The 18,018-nt window shown below is 38.4% G+C and overlaps 1 protein-coding gene and 1 long non-coding RNA gene across 2 annotated transcripts in view; both read left to right on the top strand.

The window, feature by feature from the left end:
- Window positions 1-18,018, top strand: part of LOC311084427 — a 92,706-nt gene that overhangs the window by 56,955 nt on the left and 17,733 nt on the right. The gene's annotated exons all lie outside the window — the stretch shown is intronic.
- Window positions 1,466-17,323, top strand: LOC311085152 (adhesion G-protein coupled receptor G7-like; the record flags this gene model as incomplete). The annotated part of the gene is made up of 14 exons (XM_084117584.1): window positions 1,466-1,487; window positions 1,876-1,980; window positions 2,905-3,020; window positions 5,129-5,220; window positions 5,767-5,903; window positions 6,240-6,400; window positions 7,310-7,459; window positions 7,770-7,882; window positions 13,550-13,606; window positions 14,202-14,530; window positions 15,913-15,994; window positions 16,551-16,709; window positions 16,935-17,094; window positions 17,225-17,323. The coding sequence occupies 14 exons, from the start codon at window positions 1,466-1,468 to the stop codon at window positions 17,321-17,323; spliced, it is 1,782 nt and encodes a 593-aa protein (XP_083973710.1).

An 18,018-nucleotide genomic window follows, 5' to 3' on the forward strand; every position in this document is an offset into this window, starting at 1 on the left:
TACTACCACACCTACTACCAGTACTACCAATCCTACAACCACTACTACCATTCATACTACATCTACTACCACTCCTACTACCTCTACTACCAATCCTACAGCCACTACTACCATTCATACTACATCTACTACCACTCCTACTACATCTACTACCACTCCTACTACCAGTACTACCATTCCTACTACATCTACTACCACTCCTACTACATCTACTTCCAATCCTACAACCACTACTACCATTCCTACTACATCTACATCTACTACCACTCCTACTACATCTACTTCCAATCCTACAACCACTACTACCATTCATACTACATCTACTACCACTCCTACTACATCTACTACCACTCCTACTACCAGTACTACCACTCCTACTACCTCTACTACCACTCCTACTACATCTACTACCAATCCTACAACCACTACTACCATTCCTACTACATCTACTACCACTCCTACTACATCTACTTCCAATCCTACAACCACTACTACCATTCCTACTACATCTACTACCACTCCTACTACATCTACTACCAATCCTACAACCACTACTACCATTCCTACTACATCTACTACCAATCCTACAACCACTACTACCATTCCTACTACATCTACTACCACTCCTACTACCTCTACTACCAATCCTACAACCACTACTACCATTCCTACTACATCTACTACCACTCCTACTACCAGTACTACCACTCCTACTACCTCTACTACCACTCCTACTACATCTACTACCAATCCTACAACCACTACTACCATTCATACTACATCTACTACCACTCCTACTACATCTACTACCACTCCTACTACCAGTACTACCATTCCTACTACATCTACTACCACTCCTACTACATCTACTTCCAATCCTACAACCACTACTACCATTCCTACTACATCTACTACCACTCCTACTACATCTACTACCAATCCTACAACCACTACTACCATTCCTACTACATCTACTACCAATCCTACAACCACTACTACCATTCCTACTACATCTACTACCACTCCTACTACATCTACTTCCAATCCTACAACCACTACTACCACTCCTACTACATCTACTACCAATCCTACAACCACTACTACCATTCCTACTACATCTACTACCACTCCTACTACATATACTTCCAATCCTACAACCACTACTACCACTCCTAAACCTACAGGTACGCATTGCAGAGGTGTTCTCTGAAACCACATGTCAAACTCAGCTCCTGGATGGTCACTGTCCTGCAGAGTGTAGCTCTGACCAGCTCCAAAACACCTGCCTGGAAGTTTCTAGTAATCCCGAAGTCCTTGATTAGCTGGTTCAGGTGTGTTCAATTAAGGTTGGAGCTAAACTGATAGGAACCCTCCAGGAACTGAGTTTGACATCCCTGCCTCAAAACCAGGCCTGTAAAACCATGGGTGCGTCTCAATCAGCTCCCGAGTTGTGAATCAGTATATCATGTACAGAAATCCGGGCACTGGTAAGAACCCTAGTCACTACACAATGGGACAATGATTACTCAAAGTCCGGCGACGTGACTACGTGCAACGTCAACGTACAATGTTATAGAACGTTACCGCTGGTATTAATCAACAAAAGGCAGGACCGATATCTATGTGACGTAATTTCTAGTAAGGGAGAATAGTGAGCATCACTGCTCCCTGGTTTTTGCGGTATACATTGTGGGCTTTGTTAGGGAGCGAACTGGAAGGATTTTGCGAGTCGCGACTGAGACAGCCCTTATAATGACCAACTCCCTGGTCAGTGTCCTGCCTACTGAACTAGGGAGCTGATTGAGATGCACCCCATTTCAAGTTTTGGTCCAGGATGACGTTGACATAACAGTACCCAAAATGATTCTGTTGCAGGTACTACCTGTCCAGAGGAAACACTCAACGGTTTTACCTTTCCACTCACTGTGATCGGCCAGTTTAATTATTCAGCACAGCTATGCCCTCCAGGAACAAGCAGTGGTATGTTATATTATAAAGTAAATAAATAAGCATGGTGTATAATACATAAGAAACCCCAATATGTTTTACACTAACTGTTCCAAAGTGTGGGATCAAAAAGATTTTTTTTAATTTTTTTTTTAAAGAAATTCATACTTTTATTCAGCTAGGATGTATTAAATTGCAAAACTCAATAGTAGTAGTAATACATTTATAATGTTACAAAATATTTCACTTTCAAGTAAATGGCTGTTCTTCTAACATTCTATCCATCAAAGAATCCTGAAGAAAGTATCATGATGTCAAAAAAAAAAAAAAAAAAAAAAACTGTTTTCAAAATGTATAATAATAAATGTTTCTTGAGCATCAAATCATCATATTAGAAGGATTTCTGAAGGATCATGTGACACTTAAGACTGGAGTAAATGCATCACAGGAATAAATTACATTTTACAATAGAAAACACTTATTATAATAAAAAATATTTATTATTATTTATTTATTACACAAATTATTATAATATTTCACAATATTACTGTTTTTACTGTATTTTCTCTGATTGGTCAGATGGTCCAATCTGTTGTGATTGGTCTAATATGCTCTGATTATTTTTGGTCAAATAAATCCAGCTTTTGTGAGCATTAGAGACTTCTTTTTGAAAAACAATAAAAATCCACCCCCAAACTAATAAATGGTTGAATATGTAAAGCATATATGTCTGTGTGTGTATGTGGCTTATATCACTAATTATGATATAATGTTGACAAACTACACATTATTAGAAATGTCTTTTTTTGCAATAGAAACCGTATAACATCTGTACAGTGATTTAACTTAATTTGTGTCAGAAGTACATACAAAAATAGTTTAGGTTTGTAATTTTCTGTTTGTGTTCTTAAGTTAACCTGTTTAACCTGTGTTGTACGTCTTATATGTGTCCTTTAGCTGGTATTCCTATGGCTTCGGCTCAGTGTTTGAACTTCACACTCTTCCACGCATTTGGTGAACTTAAACTTCTGAACTGTGACTTGATCCTGGAGCTGTTCGAAAGCAAAGCCAACGTCTGTATTTACATCTTTGAAAAGTTTGAACAAATTCACAATCATTTTGAATGACAAAAGTTGATACTGCCGGTTTTGTTTTATGTTGGGAGCAAAGTTGCACTTTGTTAAATATTATATGATATACATTTTTCAGGTCAAAATTGCCCTCTATTCTATTTATTTGTTTGTATAAAATACAATTATTATATAATTAATATATTAATATTTTATGGCAGTTTAATGGTTTAACTAACAGTTTCATTACTGCTGGCAAACAAACATAGTCCATGAAGTGAAATGTAAAAAAAATATTCGGTTACACTTTATTTTAAGGTAATTACACATAAAGTACTAAGTAATAATAATTGGCTATGTGTACTTACTATAGGGTTAGTTGTGTGTAATTATGCATAATTTATAGTCATCACTACAGTAACTACATGTAACGTGTAACATGGACACTGTACATTAACTGCCTCTGCTTTACTGTAGTCATGATAGTCAATAGTTTGAACTCTGCCATTTTAATGTGCTTTTGATTACACACCAGATTGACACAGTGGTTTTGATTTAGTTAACTCTGGAAGAGAATATGCATGTTGCCTCAAGTGTCCAGATGTTAACATCCAAACCTGAGCAGCTGACGTCCCAGAACATCACCTCTGCTGCTACGATTGTCAATAGCTTGCTGTCCTCCACAGTGCTAAATGAGGCAAGAATCCTAGATGACTTTCAGCACATGTAGAAACATTAAAGTACCCCTATTATGCTATTTTAAAGGGTCCTAATTTTGTTTTGGAGGTCTCCTACAATAGGTTTACAAGCATCAAAGTTAAAAAATCACTTTGATGTTCTCAAAATTGCACATCACCACTTTTCTCAGAGTCTGTAAACAGTCATTCAAAGATTCAGTCTCTCTAAATCTCTTCTTTCTGATTGGTCAGACGGTCCAGTCTGTTGTGATTGGTCTGCTCTGCTCTGATTGGTTAGACGGTCCAGTCTGTTGTGATTGGTCTAATATGCTCTGATTGGTCAGACGGTCCAGTCTGTTGTGATCGGTCTACTCTGCTCTGATTGGTCAGACGGTCCAGTCTGTTGTGATCGGTCTACTCTGCTCTGATTGGTCAGATGGTCCAGTCTGTTGTGATTGGTCTACTCTGCTCTGATTGGTCAGACTGTCTAGTCTGTTGTGATTGGTCTGCTCTGCTCTGATTGGTCAGATGGTCCAGTCTGTTGTGATTGGTCTACTCTGCTCTGATTTGTCAGACGGTCTAGTCTTTTGTGATTGGTCTGCTCTGCTTTGATTGGTCAGATGGTCCAGTCTGTTGTGATTGGTCTACTCTGCTCTGATTGGTCAGACGGTCCAGTCTGTTGTGATTGGTCTGCTATGCTCTGATTGGTCAGATGGTCCAGTCTGTTGTGATTGGTCTACTCTGCTCTGATTTGTCAGACGGTCTAGTCTTTTGTGATTGGTCTGCTCTGCTTTGATTGGTCAGATGGTCCAGTCTGTTGTGATTGGTCTACTCTGCTCTGATTGGTCAGACGGTCCAGTCTGTTGTGATTGGTCTGCTATGCTCTGATTGGTCAGATGGTCCAGTCTGTTGTGATAGGTCTGCTCTGCTCTGATTGGTTAGATGGTCCAGCCTGTTGTGATTGGTCTACTCTGCTCTGATTGGTCAGACTGTCTAGTCTTTTGTGATTGGTCTGCTCTGCTCTGATTGGTCAGATGGTCCAGTCTGTTGTGATTGGTCTGCTCTGCTCTGATTGGTCAGATGGTCCAGTCTGTTGTGATTGGTCTGCTCTGCTCTGATTGGTCAGATGGTCCAGTCTGTTGTGATTGATCTACAGGAAGTGAGACTGGATTTACTGATGACTCGTTTCAGCAGTTCAAAATCAATTATTTCTTTTAGGAGACAAAAACTTTATTCATCGTGCACTTTGATCTTTGAAATTTTGCAGAACTTTTACATTCACAAACAGCTATATTACACATTGCATGAAAGGTAATATTCGAAAAAAGCATAATAGAGGCACTTTAAAACATGTTAGTACGTTTGTCTGACAATGTTTGACTACAGCAAAATCATTATGTATAGATGTAATATAAAATGTTTTTTATTGTACAGACAGTTGCAGTGTCAGCAATGGCCACCATCAGTCAGCTCATGCAAACTGATAAAGAACAACACTCTGAAGACACTTATGATTCCCTTGAGAGGTATTTACACACTACACTCTATGTAATACATTTTGATATTACAAAAAAATAAAAACAATAACCTGGTCAACCAAATGTAATTTTCTTGATCAGGTTAACCTCACATTTTAATGTTTATTTGAATTAAAGATATTGAAAACAATAACAATGTACCCAAAATAGTTTACGGGCAATTAATACACTCCTTGATAATAGGTCATTGGAGATAAAATATAGAGGATATTTACCATAATGTGTTCAAAATATAAGAAAATGATGCTGATCACATGGTTTTGGGTTAAAACATTATTATTATTTTTTCAGGGGGGGGGGGGGGGGGTGTTTGGTTAGTAACAAGACAATTTTTTGCAGACATTAATAACATGAAATATTTTCTTATTTGAAATTTTATTTAATCTCAATCTATTTTTAGATTGTAGAAAAAAAAAGATAATCTTGACTTGCTTTTAACTAAAGACGGACATTGAAAAAAAAAAAAAATTCATTTATTTACTTTTCATTAGGATGGATGTGTGTTTAACTTTTTCATGTGTATTATATCTGTAGACTCACTAAGACTTTGGAGGATTTTGCTTTGAATGTTAGTAGCATGAACTCTAGTGCACTGGTGCAGCCAAACCTAGTGGTGCAACACATCAAGTTGTCAAATTGGTCCCCGGAAGTGCAATTCTACGCTCAAACAGGTCAGAGCAGAAACATAAAGAGCAAATAAAGCTTCACATGTAATTGTTATATCTTTGTTGATATTAGAAAGACATTTCTACTTCCTAAACTAAGCTGCATTTCACTAGGACTGTCAGAGAAATTTACTCCAGAAGGAATAGGTCTGGGTGGAGGCGATGCTAACATGACATCCCCTTCAGGACATCCCGTTGATCTCATGTTATCTATCAAACTGCAAAACATTTCCCAGAAAGATTGGGGTACCGTTTATGTCTCTGTTGTTGTTGCTCTTGGTTTGAGGAGCATAATTAAACTCAAAGTTTTGAATACATTTCTCTCCTTCTCCTTCCCTGTAGGGAACAAAAATCTAAGTATCGGAATGGTGCTTTATGAAAACGACCGCTTTTTCAACTCAAAACAGTTTAATAGCCAACTAGATACGGAGAGAAGGGTGATCTCTGCAAGCCTCTCAGACAATAGCTTGCTTGATAATGTGGAGTTCGCCATAAGGCCCAAGGTGAGTGAGCGTAAACTCATAATAATTACATTACATATAGCGGCTTCTCTGAATCACTCATGTTACCAGTCAATAAAACACCTACACATGGAATAACTGTTCAGTTAGCCTTTCGTTATCACAAAATAAACCCTGTCAGGGTTATGAGGATCAGGAATGACCAGTTTGCATACTATCCTGCTAATTTTGCTTAGACTTGCCCAGAAAATATATCAATTAACATGAACTATGGATTATTTTCTGGTCAAATTCTGGTCTCCACCCAGAATTTGTAAAATTATTAATACACTACAAGTCATTGTTTGGGAAGAAGTCTCTTTTACTCACCTGAATTTATTTGATGAAAAATACAGAAAAAAAGTGAAATATTGTGAAATATTATTACAATTTAAAATGGCAGTTTTCTAGTTAAATACTGTATATTTTAAAATGTAATTTATTCCTGCAAATCTGAATTTTCAGCATCATTACTCCAGTCTTCAGTGTCACGTGACCCTTCAGAAATCATTCGAATATGATGATTTGCTGCTAAAGAAACATTTCTGATTATTATCAATGTTGAAAACACTTGTGCTGCTTAATATTTTTGTGGAAACCACAATACACTGCCATTCAAAAGTTTGAGTAATACTTTTCTTTATTTTACTGTGTCCCTGTTACACATATTACATGTACTTACTATAGTAATACCATTAAATTATGCATAATTACGCAACACAATTTATTGATGAATTGCATTATAAAATATATTAAAATAGAAAACATTTCTTTTAAATTGTAATAAAACTTTACAATATTACTGTATTTTTCATCAAATAAAGAGAAGAGACTTCTTCTAAAAACATGAAAAACTCTTAATTATTCCAAGCTTCTGATGGTAGTTTTTTTAAAATATGTTTATGTTTTCAGAATATATCCAGCTTGACACTTGGCGACTTTGCATGTGTGTTTTGGGACTACGCTCAAAGAGACTGGAGAACAGAGGGCTGCGTCAAAATACTAGATCCCAGTGGTGGCCAGTGTAAATGCAACCACACCACCAACTTTGCAGTTCTAATGGTTAGTTTAACATACGTGTGTTAAATAAACTCTTGAAACTTTGCTCTAAACCTATAGTGATCACCCTAGATAGGCTGAGTAACTAAAGTGCAACATGGCTTCCTGTGGAAACTTTCTAGTATACAATGCTCCTCAAGTAAAGGACACAGACGAGACTCATATTTGATGTCGTTAGCATGATGCTAAGCTAACACAATTTGTTATGTTAACTTACCTGTAATGTGGTAGTAAAAATACACAGTACACTTGAAAATGTGGTGAATCTAGGTGAACTATATTAACTATCAAGATTTCTCTCTCCTTTTTGTAGAGCTTTAGAGCAGACTATAATTATTCTGAGGCTTTAAACTGGATCAGTATTGTGGGGTGCAGTTTGTCTATTGTGGGTTTGATCCTCACTACAGTTTATCAAATTAAGACCAGGTACGTACTAAAGCACTATATTAATAATAGAGTAATATAGTAATAGCATTGTACTTTGATAACAAGTTACTATATAATCACCATATTCATATACTGTAATTTTCACATGGTAATCAAATGTACTTACATGTCCAAAGACCTTGGTATTTTGTCTTGTTTTTCAGCAAAAAACATACTTAAAACAAGGTAGATTTATTTTGAAACAAAATGCTATCTTGTTTTTGAGAGAGTATATCTTGAATCAAATATTTTGCTTATTTGGCAATTATGCATTTATTTTTTGTCAAATAGGTTTTTTATTCAAACATCAAATAGCCTTGAAATAATTACAGGTTCCAGGATTAATTTTCTTATATGCACAAAAATAAATAAACGTAATAAAATCGGAAAAAATAAATAAATAAAAAACATTACTATAACCAACACCCCATCCATGCATTTATTTTTTTACCGCACAAATCTAGCTCATTTTAGTAAAAATAACATTTTACCAATAAGATGAGAAAATTCTACAAAAATAAATTTAAATTAAATTAAAATACATTCTAGTTATATAGCATTGTTTTGCTTGATGTTATTTTTTGTTTTTGTTTTTCGTTTTGTAGATGCACAATATACTATATCCACATTATGAAGGAACCATTTTAGATTACAGCACCTTGGCATTTACCATTCACAGTCTGATCACCTTGTTGAACAGTTAACACAAACATACACCATCTGGCACTCTCATGTTTTTTCTCTCTTTTTTTATATAATTAAACTCCGTGAACAGAGTTAAAACAAAAACGAACTAGGAAGGTGGGTAGACTGCCATCCTTCCAGTGAGTCCCAGAGCACATTCTTGCTCTGACTTGAGGGATCTCACCACTATTTCACAAAGTCTTTCAGATAAGCAGGAGTCTGTCTTGTGCGCTCGGAACGGCACAACACAGGTAATGGATCTACTCCTGCTTTTGTCTGTTCAACAACTGAGGGGTGTGCTTGGGGCTGTCTCAGAAGCAGTCATTCTCTCTCTGACCGAAGTGGTGACAGCTGAGTCTGCAGGCGGGGCCTCCAATACTGTATCTGAGACCTGAAGACTGGTAGGCTCCTCCGTCCTCTCGGGCATGGGCGTTTCACCGTTCACTATTGTATGCCTTTTTCTGATTTGATCGACATGATGCCTCATGACTCGTCCATCTCCTGTCTGTATAGGATACAGGTCCTGTATTCTCTTCAATGACCGCTGGTACCCAACGGGGTCCATGACTGTAGTTTCGGGTGTACACATCATCCCCAGGAGAAAAACTCCTCCACTTACTGTGTGTGTCGTGTTGTTCCTTCTGTTGAGCGCAACCTCCTGGACATAAGCATTTCAGCTGGTGACAATCCAGTTGTTGTTTGCAGTGTGATTCTGTAATTAAACAAAAATCTAGCTACTTTTGTTTCCAAAGAGTCTCCCTTTATTTTCTTTATTCCTTGTTTGAGCGACTGTACAGCTCTTTCCGCTAGACCGTTAGACGCCGGGTGGAATGGTGCGGATGTTATGTGCTGTATGCCATTCTGTTTTAGGAATTTTTGAAACTCTTGGCTTGTGAAGAAAGTTCCATTATCTGATACTAAGGTCTGGGGCAGGCCATGTATGCTAAAGCACTGTCTGAGCTTTTCAATGGTAACTTGACTTGTTGCTGTACTTGCTGGATACACGTCAATCCATTTGGAGTGTGCATCTACAATGACAAGGAACATTTTCCCTAGAAAAGGGCCGGCGTAATCCACATGCAGTCTGCTCCAGGGTGTCTCCGGCCACTCGCATGGATGTAGCGGTGCCCCTGCTGGAGGATTTCTGCTTTCCTGACATGTATGGCAGGACTGCACTTTCTTTTCAATTTCGGAGTCCATCCCTGGCCACCAAACGTATGAACGTGCTAAGCCCTTCATTCTAGAAATTTCTGGGTGTGTGTGGTGTAACTGTTTTAAAATGGCTTTCCTACTCCTCTGTGGAACGACCACTCTAGCCCCCCAGAGCACACACCCATCTTTCACACTCAGCTCTCTGTGACTGTAGGGTTTGTACATTGTATCCACCTCCCTTGGCCATCCTTTCAGACACCAGACTAGCACTTGGGAGAGTGTTTCGTCCTTAGCTGTCCACTGTCTAACCTGTTTTGTCGTGATTGGTGGGTCCTCCATGACCTCCAACATGAGGACCTGGTCTGTCTCGTCCTCTTCCCCTGTTTGTGGCAGTGGTAACCTGCTCAGTGCGTCTGCATTTGCATGTTCCTGCCCAGGTTTGTATATGATTTTGTACTCATAAGCTCTGAGGAGTGTTGCCCACCTCTGCACTCTTGGTTACCCCATCTGTAGTCTCGCGTAGCCAGACCTTCAGACTGACGGCTGAAGGTCTGGACTCTATCGCAGCTTTTCTTGGCCAAGGACCGCCCAAGAGGACGTTTGACTGACATGTAACGCAACCAATCACAGTTCGCTTTGTTCCGCGTCATGTTTAGGGGCGTGGCAATATAATGTCGACGTCCCTACAATAACAGACCGGTGTGCACCTAATAAATTATTCATTCAAGAACGTTGTGCAAGTTTACTGCAACAATGGAGCCGCGAACTTCATATACTTTTTGAAAATCCAGCGTTTAATTGATCCTGGCAAGCGCTCATTGCCACAGTTGTAAACACAACGGCTTTCTTCTTCCACGAGGGGTTTTGGCATCACAGCATTTGTTTCCAGGCGGGCCGATAAAGAATGCGACACACACGTCTCCCGGACATCCTGTAGAATTCAACCAATCAGTTCGCGACTTCGAAACTCCTGAAGTGTTTCCAGAAAAGTGTGCCATATGCATCAGACGTTCAGCCAACGTTCCGTGGGCTGAACGTCACGTCTGAGGCTGAGACTACCCCATCTGTGGCACTGGCTTTTTTTCATGAAACCGTGATATCAGTGGCTTGTGGTCAGTGCTGATTGTGAATGTTCATCCGTAGATGTACTTGTGAAACCTCTTGATCCTGAAAATGATAGCTAATCCCTCCTTATCGAGCTGTGAGTAGCGCTTTTCTGCTGGTGTTAACGTGCGTGACATGAAGCCTAAAGGTTTTTCACTACCGTCTTCCATGACGTGACAGTATGGCGCATAAGTACGGCGAGGCATCACAGGCGAGCACTAAGTCTTTGTCTGCTGAACAGTGACCCAGGACTTTAGCTGACTTCAGCAACTGTTTTGAGTTCTGAAAAGCTTCTTCCTGCTCATTGTTCCAGGCCCATGAAACATCTTTCCTCAGCAGCTAGTGTAACGGGGCTAAGCGTGTAGCTAGACTAGGGAGAAACTTATTATAGTAATTCAAGAGACCTAAATAGGCCTTTAGCTCAGTCACTGTGGTTGGCGGTGGAGCTTCCTTGATGGCTCTCACCTTGCTCTGTACGGGATGTAAGCCTTCAGCATCGACTACATGCCCTAGGTATTCCACCTCATTTTGCATAAACGCACATTTGCTTCTGTGAAGGCGCAGGCCAGCGTCTTTCAGTCACCTAAGTACCTCCTCCAGAGTGCTCAGATGTTCGGCTTCGTCTCTCCCCATCAGAATTATGTCGTCTAAGTACACAGCTACTCTTGGAAGGCCTTGTAACAGGTTTTCCATCGTTCGCTGGAAGATGGCGGGAGCTGAAGAAACTCCGAAAGGTAGCCTATTGTAGGTGAACAGGCCTCGGTGGGTGTTTATTGTGAGGTATTTCTTTGAGGCATCATCCATTACAATCTGTTGATAGGCGTGGCTTAAATCGAGGTTGGAGAACTGTTTCCCTCCTGACAGAGTATTGAACAGGTCTTCGACATGGGGAATAGGGTATTGCTCTAGTGAGGAGGCACTGTTAACTGTCAATTTGTAATCCCCGCATATTCTGACCGACCCGTTTGGCTTTATGACAGGAACTATGGGCGGCGCGGCCCATTCAGTGTATTTAACGGGAGCTATAATGTCCTCCTTCAGCAGCCGATCTATCTCCTCTTCTACTTTTGCCCTCATGGCATAAGGAACTGAGCAAGGCCGATAGAATTTAGGATGTGCTTCAGCGGACACTCGAATGGTTGCTTTCATACCTTTCAACGCCTAACTCCTGCTTGAAAACATCCTCATTTCTCATGAGTACTTCCGGTAGACTCTGTGCCTCTGTTCTCACATTTTTTATTTCTTCCCACTTCAGTTTAGAGCCTCTAGCCATCCTCTTCCTAACAAGCTAGGTCCTGTACCTTTAACCACCACTAGGGGCAATGTCTTTACTTGCCGCTCATAGTTGACTTCCACTTTGGCTACCCCCACTACTTTGATTTTCTCCCCTGTGTATGACTTAAGTAAAAGTTTAGTTTGTCTTATTTGCGGGCGTTGCTTTTCATTCCACATCTCATTCAACTTCATCTCATTCATTATGCTTACACTACATCCTGTATCAATTTCAAAATGCACTGTCTTCTTATTCACTTAGTCACTTCAAACGGTTTTATTCTCTGAATTGATGTCTCCGTTTCCATGCAGTTTAATGTGAATGCTTTCTCTTCAGATCTATCACCTTCCTGCTTTTCACAGTCTACATTATATGATCGATGTGGACGTGAACGCCGCTCTGCTCTGTATGCTTTCTCTGCTCTGTATGCTTTCTTTTCATTGGGGCATGCACCTTCTTTATTTCTATTTCGGCAAGCCTTAGCTATATGCCCTACTTTCCCACAACAGTGACACTTTGCCTCCTTAAATTTACACTCGGCTGCGCTGTGTTACTTCCCATGACATCGGTAGCATTCCTTATCTCTCTTTTTCCATTCACCCTCCTTTTTTCGTGTACCCTCCGTCTTCATGCTGTTGCATGCTAATGGTGCCTTATGGAGGTCTTGAACATTTTTACTAGCAGCTTCTGCAGCTACTGCAATTTTGAACGCTCTCTCAAAAGTCAAGTCTGTTTCGAATAGCAAGCGTCTTTGAATCCTGTCGTCATTAATACCGCATACCAGTCGGTCTCTTAACATCTGTTCCAGTGTAGTACCATAGTTACAATCATGTGCTAAACGTCTCAATTCTGCTACGTATGCACTGACGGTCTCCATAGGTTGGCGGGAGCGCGAGTCAAATTTGTATCTCTGCACTATTTCGCTCGGTTTTGGGTTGAAGTGCTCTTTCGTTAAAGTTTTCAACTGACCGTATGTTTTCGAGCTAGGCTTATCTGGACTCACCAGGTTCCTTATGAGCTTGTATGTGGTTGGTCCCACCACGCTGATGAGGATAGCTCTCTGCTTCTCTCCGTCATCAATTCTGTTAGCTTCAAAAAACTGCTCTAGTATCTCACAATACTCTTCCCAAGTCTGCTCCTTTACGTCAAAAGCCGACAGAGTGCCTATCATCGTAGTCATCTTTGCGTTTGTCTCCGTGAATCCTCCAGTCCAACGCTAGCCCCTCGCTCTCCCACCGTCAGCTCTCTGAACTCATCCAGTATCATCCGTCTTCAGACCGACGCTTATTTCAACCTTCCAATATCCTCGTCGCCAATATGTGGTAACTTTAGTAATATAAGGACTGAATCACGCACTATAACTGTACTTAGTATTTTATTGCATTACTAGCGTAACAGAGCATCCATACAACAGGTTATCACTTCCTCTATATGTTGTTTACATCATCCCACAGAACCCACATGATCCTGAAGGTCAACTGCACCTCTTGTGGTGTGGAGTGGAACTGCCGGTAACTATAACATAAATATCAGGATACCACAAAAGTAAACATCATTTCTTAATTTATCTTTGTAAAGAAACCTCATTGCTGAACTGGCTACTCTCTGTTGTCTCAGACGACGGCATCTTTTCCTGTCGGCCACCGTAACTTCTGTTAGTTGCAATTCGTAACCTCACCACTAGATGCCGCTAAAAATCACACACTGCAAGTAGATTTGCACAAATTTGATAACACTGCTAAATGTAATATCTCACAGTGAATTCCCTTGTAGCATTTAAAACGATTCATTTTAGATTTTAAGTATTTAATTTTTTAATTATTTGGACAAAATAGTATAGATTTTAATATCAGGCATGTATTGGTTATCAACCTTAATTGTAACCATACTTATCAGCTCACCAGTATCAGCCAGAATTTAATATCAGTGCATTGTCAATATTTTTTTACTGGAAAACAAGACAGATTTTTATTTTTTTTTCCAGTGTATTTCCATTCTATCATGTCTAGCCAACTAATGGTATTTCCATGGTTCCGGTTTGTGAAAGAGTGTCCTCTTAATTTTTCTTCCCATATCAAATAAACGTAATTCTTTACAACTCTACAGGAAACTGAGAGGAGCCAACTCCACTATGCTCTTAGTGAACATCTGTTTGTGCATGATCACCTATTACCTGCTGTTCATTTTTGGAATCAACAATCCCATCCAGAGCTCAAAGGCCTCTGTTTCCAAGCAGAACGTTATTCCTTCTTCAGATATGCAACAGAAGGTCGATCAGGGTCCTTGTACGGCAATCACAGCTCTGCTGCAGTACTTCCTGCTGGCCACGTTTGCCTGGAACATCATGTATGCGGCTCACGTGTTTTTCCTCATCAGAAACGCCCTCAATGGTCCACCACAAAGTTTCCGCACCATCGCCATTACAGCCGGCTGGGGTACATTTAATAAAACTCACTGATATTAAAAGACATGACACTTTGATTCTGTCTGCATAACTGTAAACAAAGATATGGTATTAAATATGTTATATATTTAGCCTATTTTAAAATTCTGGCTGATGATTGCATGTTACTGCTGATAACCAATAAATAGGCATATTAGACCTATATTCTATTTTGGCAGTGTACTACTATAACAGTTTAGGCATAACATCATTTTCATTTACAGGATGAAAATGGATATTCATTTTGAGGTTTACTAAAGAACTGTTATTAAATTTGTACTTTTATTTAAGATTCACTTTAAGCGAGAAACCCAATCTAAATGTAGAAATGAGCATGCGGATAACACTTAAAAAAATAACTCTTTGAATGAACATAAAAAAATCATGGAAATGATTTTCACATGATTAACTTGCTTCATTTCAGCATTATGCAATTCTGTTATTCCAATTTAATGTACTTACATTGGGTCAACTTAATTTATTAAGGTTGATTCAACTTATTTACTATGGTTGGACACAGCTTAATTTAATAGTGTCAGCCCAACTAATTTGCAATGTTTTGGACCAACTAATTTACTTAATTTGCATTCAACTTATGTGTTTGTTATTTTCATTCATCCATTAATATTTCATTTATTTTAGTGACACATAATTAAATTGATAGACTATAGCTAGCTATTTGCTAACAGTAGCACATATTAGCATCTTAAATGCTAAGATTTACATGCTCCTTCAACCAAAGCAGTTAAAATTAACCATATCAGTCCACAGCCAAACAAAATGCTGCACACTTCTCCACAATGGTAACCCACTGTAATTTAAATGGTTCTAATAATTCGAATGTAATTGAACATTAAACACAATTACACACTATCAAGTCTTCCCTTTTCTCATTTTCTCAAAAAAACATAAAATAACACTTAATTTTTAACCTTAATTCAACCATATGCAAAGCATGCTGGGAACCAACAAGCACTGCCCAGTTTCAGTTAATGCAACACAAATCATTCATGTAATCCAACACAAATGGATTAAGTAAACTTAAATTTTACATATTAAGCAGATTGAACACAATCAAATTAAGTTAGGGCAAAATGGCAGTTGGCGTCGCACTATACTGCTACCTTCTGGATGTAAGACATTTTTACTTAACATAAATGGTTTGTGTTTAGACAACACGTTAGGATTTTGTACTGTTAAGTTGAGACATAATTACGTGGACCTTAATAGAAAAAAACATTTCAAGTCAACAAACACAATTATTATAAGTAAACTAAACATAAATATATTATGTAAAGTGCACAACCTTCCTAGTTCATTTTTTTGAGTGAATAGGCTAACATTTAATCGTTTTGATCCATTATAATGTCTTAGGTCTGCCTGCTGTTATTGTCGGCATTTCGCTGGCCACAACCTACAGCTTTAAGGACCCTTCAGGTTATCGACAAGAAGAGTTGTAAGTGGAAAATCATTTAGCTTTATCCAAGCTATTTCCTGTGACTGTGCGAGACTTATGATTCATTGATCGCTATAGTTTAGTCTAACTAAAAGAATAACAAAGTGCAAAAAAACCCGAAATGGTAAAACTAGTTTTGCTATACAAATTATGTTTATGATTACAATAATACATTTTAATTGATATGATAAAGAACAGTTTGCGACATCAAGCAGCATAACAGACGTGTAAGCGGAGACACCGGAAACCTCGCACGTTGTAACAAAAGCGCCATATTTGATTTTTAACAGGAATGAAAGCGAGGCTGTGAGATATAGAAATGTATCTTCAGTGGGTTGTACTGTTATTTAATGCGTTTTGTTCTGTTCTGCTGACGAAATGCTGCAAAAAAATGTCTTTCCAAAAAATTTCAGTTGACAAAAAAAAATCCAGACAACATGAGCTGTGGAAAATTACAAGTGATCAAGGAGCTTTACAGCTTTCTGGTCCTCTTCCTCTTACTTACCCATTACTTACACATCCCAGTATTTCTCGTTCTCTCTTTGTCCTGTTTTAGCTGTTGGCTGGCGTCTCTGGACAAGACGGGAACGTTTGATCCGAAGCGGCCGATGTTGTGGGGTTTCTTGCTCCCTCTAGCGGTCATGTTGTGTTTTAACACAGCTCTGCTTGTCTACTTCTCTAAAACCATCTGCTGTGCAAATCCCAACCTGAAGAGGTACGTAACTGAACCGTGAACAAATGTTCCGGGTTTAAATCAAGTCAAAGGTTATAAAGACATTCCTTTAAGATTTGATTCGGATTGGAAATAGTTTATTGAAGATAATGTAGTAGGCCTAACTACAGTAGGAGCTGTTTCTCAGAGCGTTGATGTTTAATGGCAACATAATATTTGCAGTTCAATAAAAGTTCATATTGTCTGTATTATTTTTTGGTTCTTTAGCTCACGAACCACTCATTTAAAGAAGAAGATTTTGAGCAGTTTCTCTCTGGCTGTGGTGCTCGGTTTGTGCTGGGTCATTGGTTACTTTGTGCTCATCACCCATGACAAAACACTCTACATCATTCTCAGTGTGGTCTTCTGTCTCTGCAATACAACACAGGTGTGTTATTACACAGTTAATAATATTTTTGACACATTATTAATACTAAGGACAGTACATTCTTATTGGATTTATTCAAGCTGTCTTGCATTGTTTGGTGACTGACGACCTCATTTTCTGTCTTTCAAAGGGTGTTCAGATTTTCTTTTTATTTACACTGAAGTCTTTTCTAAAGACGAGAGCTCGACATAATCTGGATTCTAAGACTGAATCAAGGGGAGAGCTTTAAAACATGGAAAATGGACACAAAAAGCCAAGGACAAGACAAGACGTCTGCTGACATTTATTTTAGTTCAGTTTAATATAATTTAATAGATTATTCAGTTATCTCATATACTCTCATTAGGTACTGTACAAGTTGATTGTACTTAAACGTATAAAATCATTTCAACCTAAATTACATTAAATTAATTAGTTGAACCTTGTATGACTTAAACAAAAAGTAGAAAATTGTATAACTTATTTTGATGAGTTAAGCAATGTAAAAGCATAGGTTGTCATTACTTATTGATCACATCATTTTTTACAGTGTATAGTAAACTTAAGATATTATAATATATATAATATAATATGCAAACAGTCTTTTCAAAAACTTTACTTTAGTCTTTGATTTATATCAGACTTGCTTTAGGACAAATTATGGATTTCATTTTTTCTTACTGTTTATTAAAAAAGTTTATTTGAAAATATGTGGTTTGTTTTATTTATTCTTTACGGCTCTAAAGGCTCAGCGATGGTGAAACCAAATATAACTACAGTTTATAGTGATATTTGTCAAATGCTGATGTTTAATGATTCAGTAAAGTAAATATTATACATCTAGAGATAAGGACTTTTATTACGTCTACATGTCTTTACTTGCATAAGAAAATGTTTGGTACAATGTCCTCGTGTTCATGTTATACAGGTAAGGTACAGGTACCT

The sequence above is a fragment of the Abramis brama genome (genome assembly GCF_963993115.1).
Source record: "Abramis brama genome assembly, chromosome: 6".
Taxonomy (NCBI): Eukaryota; Metazoa; Chordata; class Actinopteri; order Cypriniformes; family Leuciscidae; genus Abramis; species Abramis brama.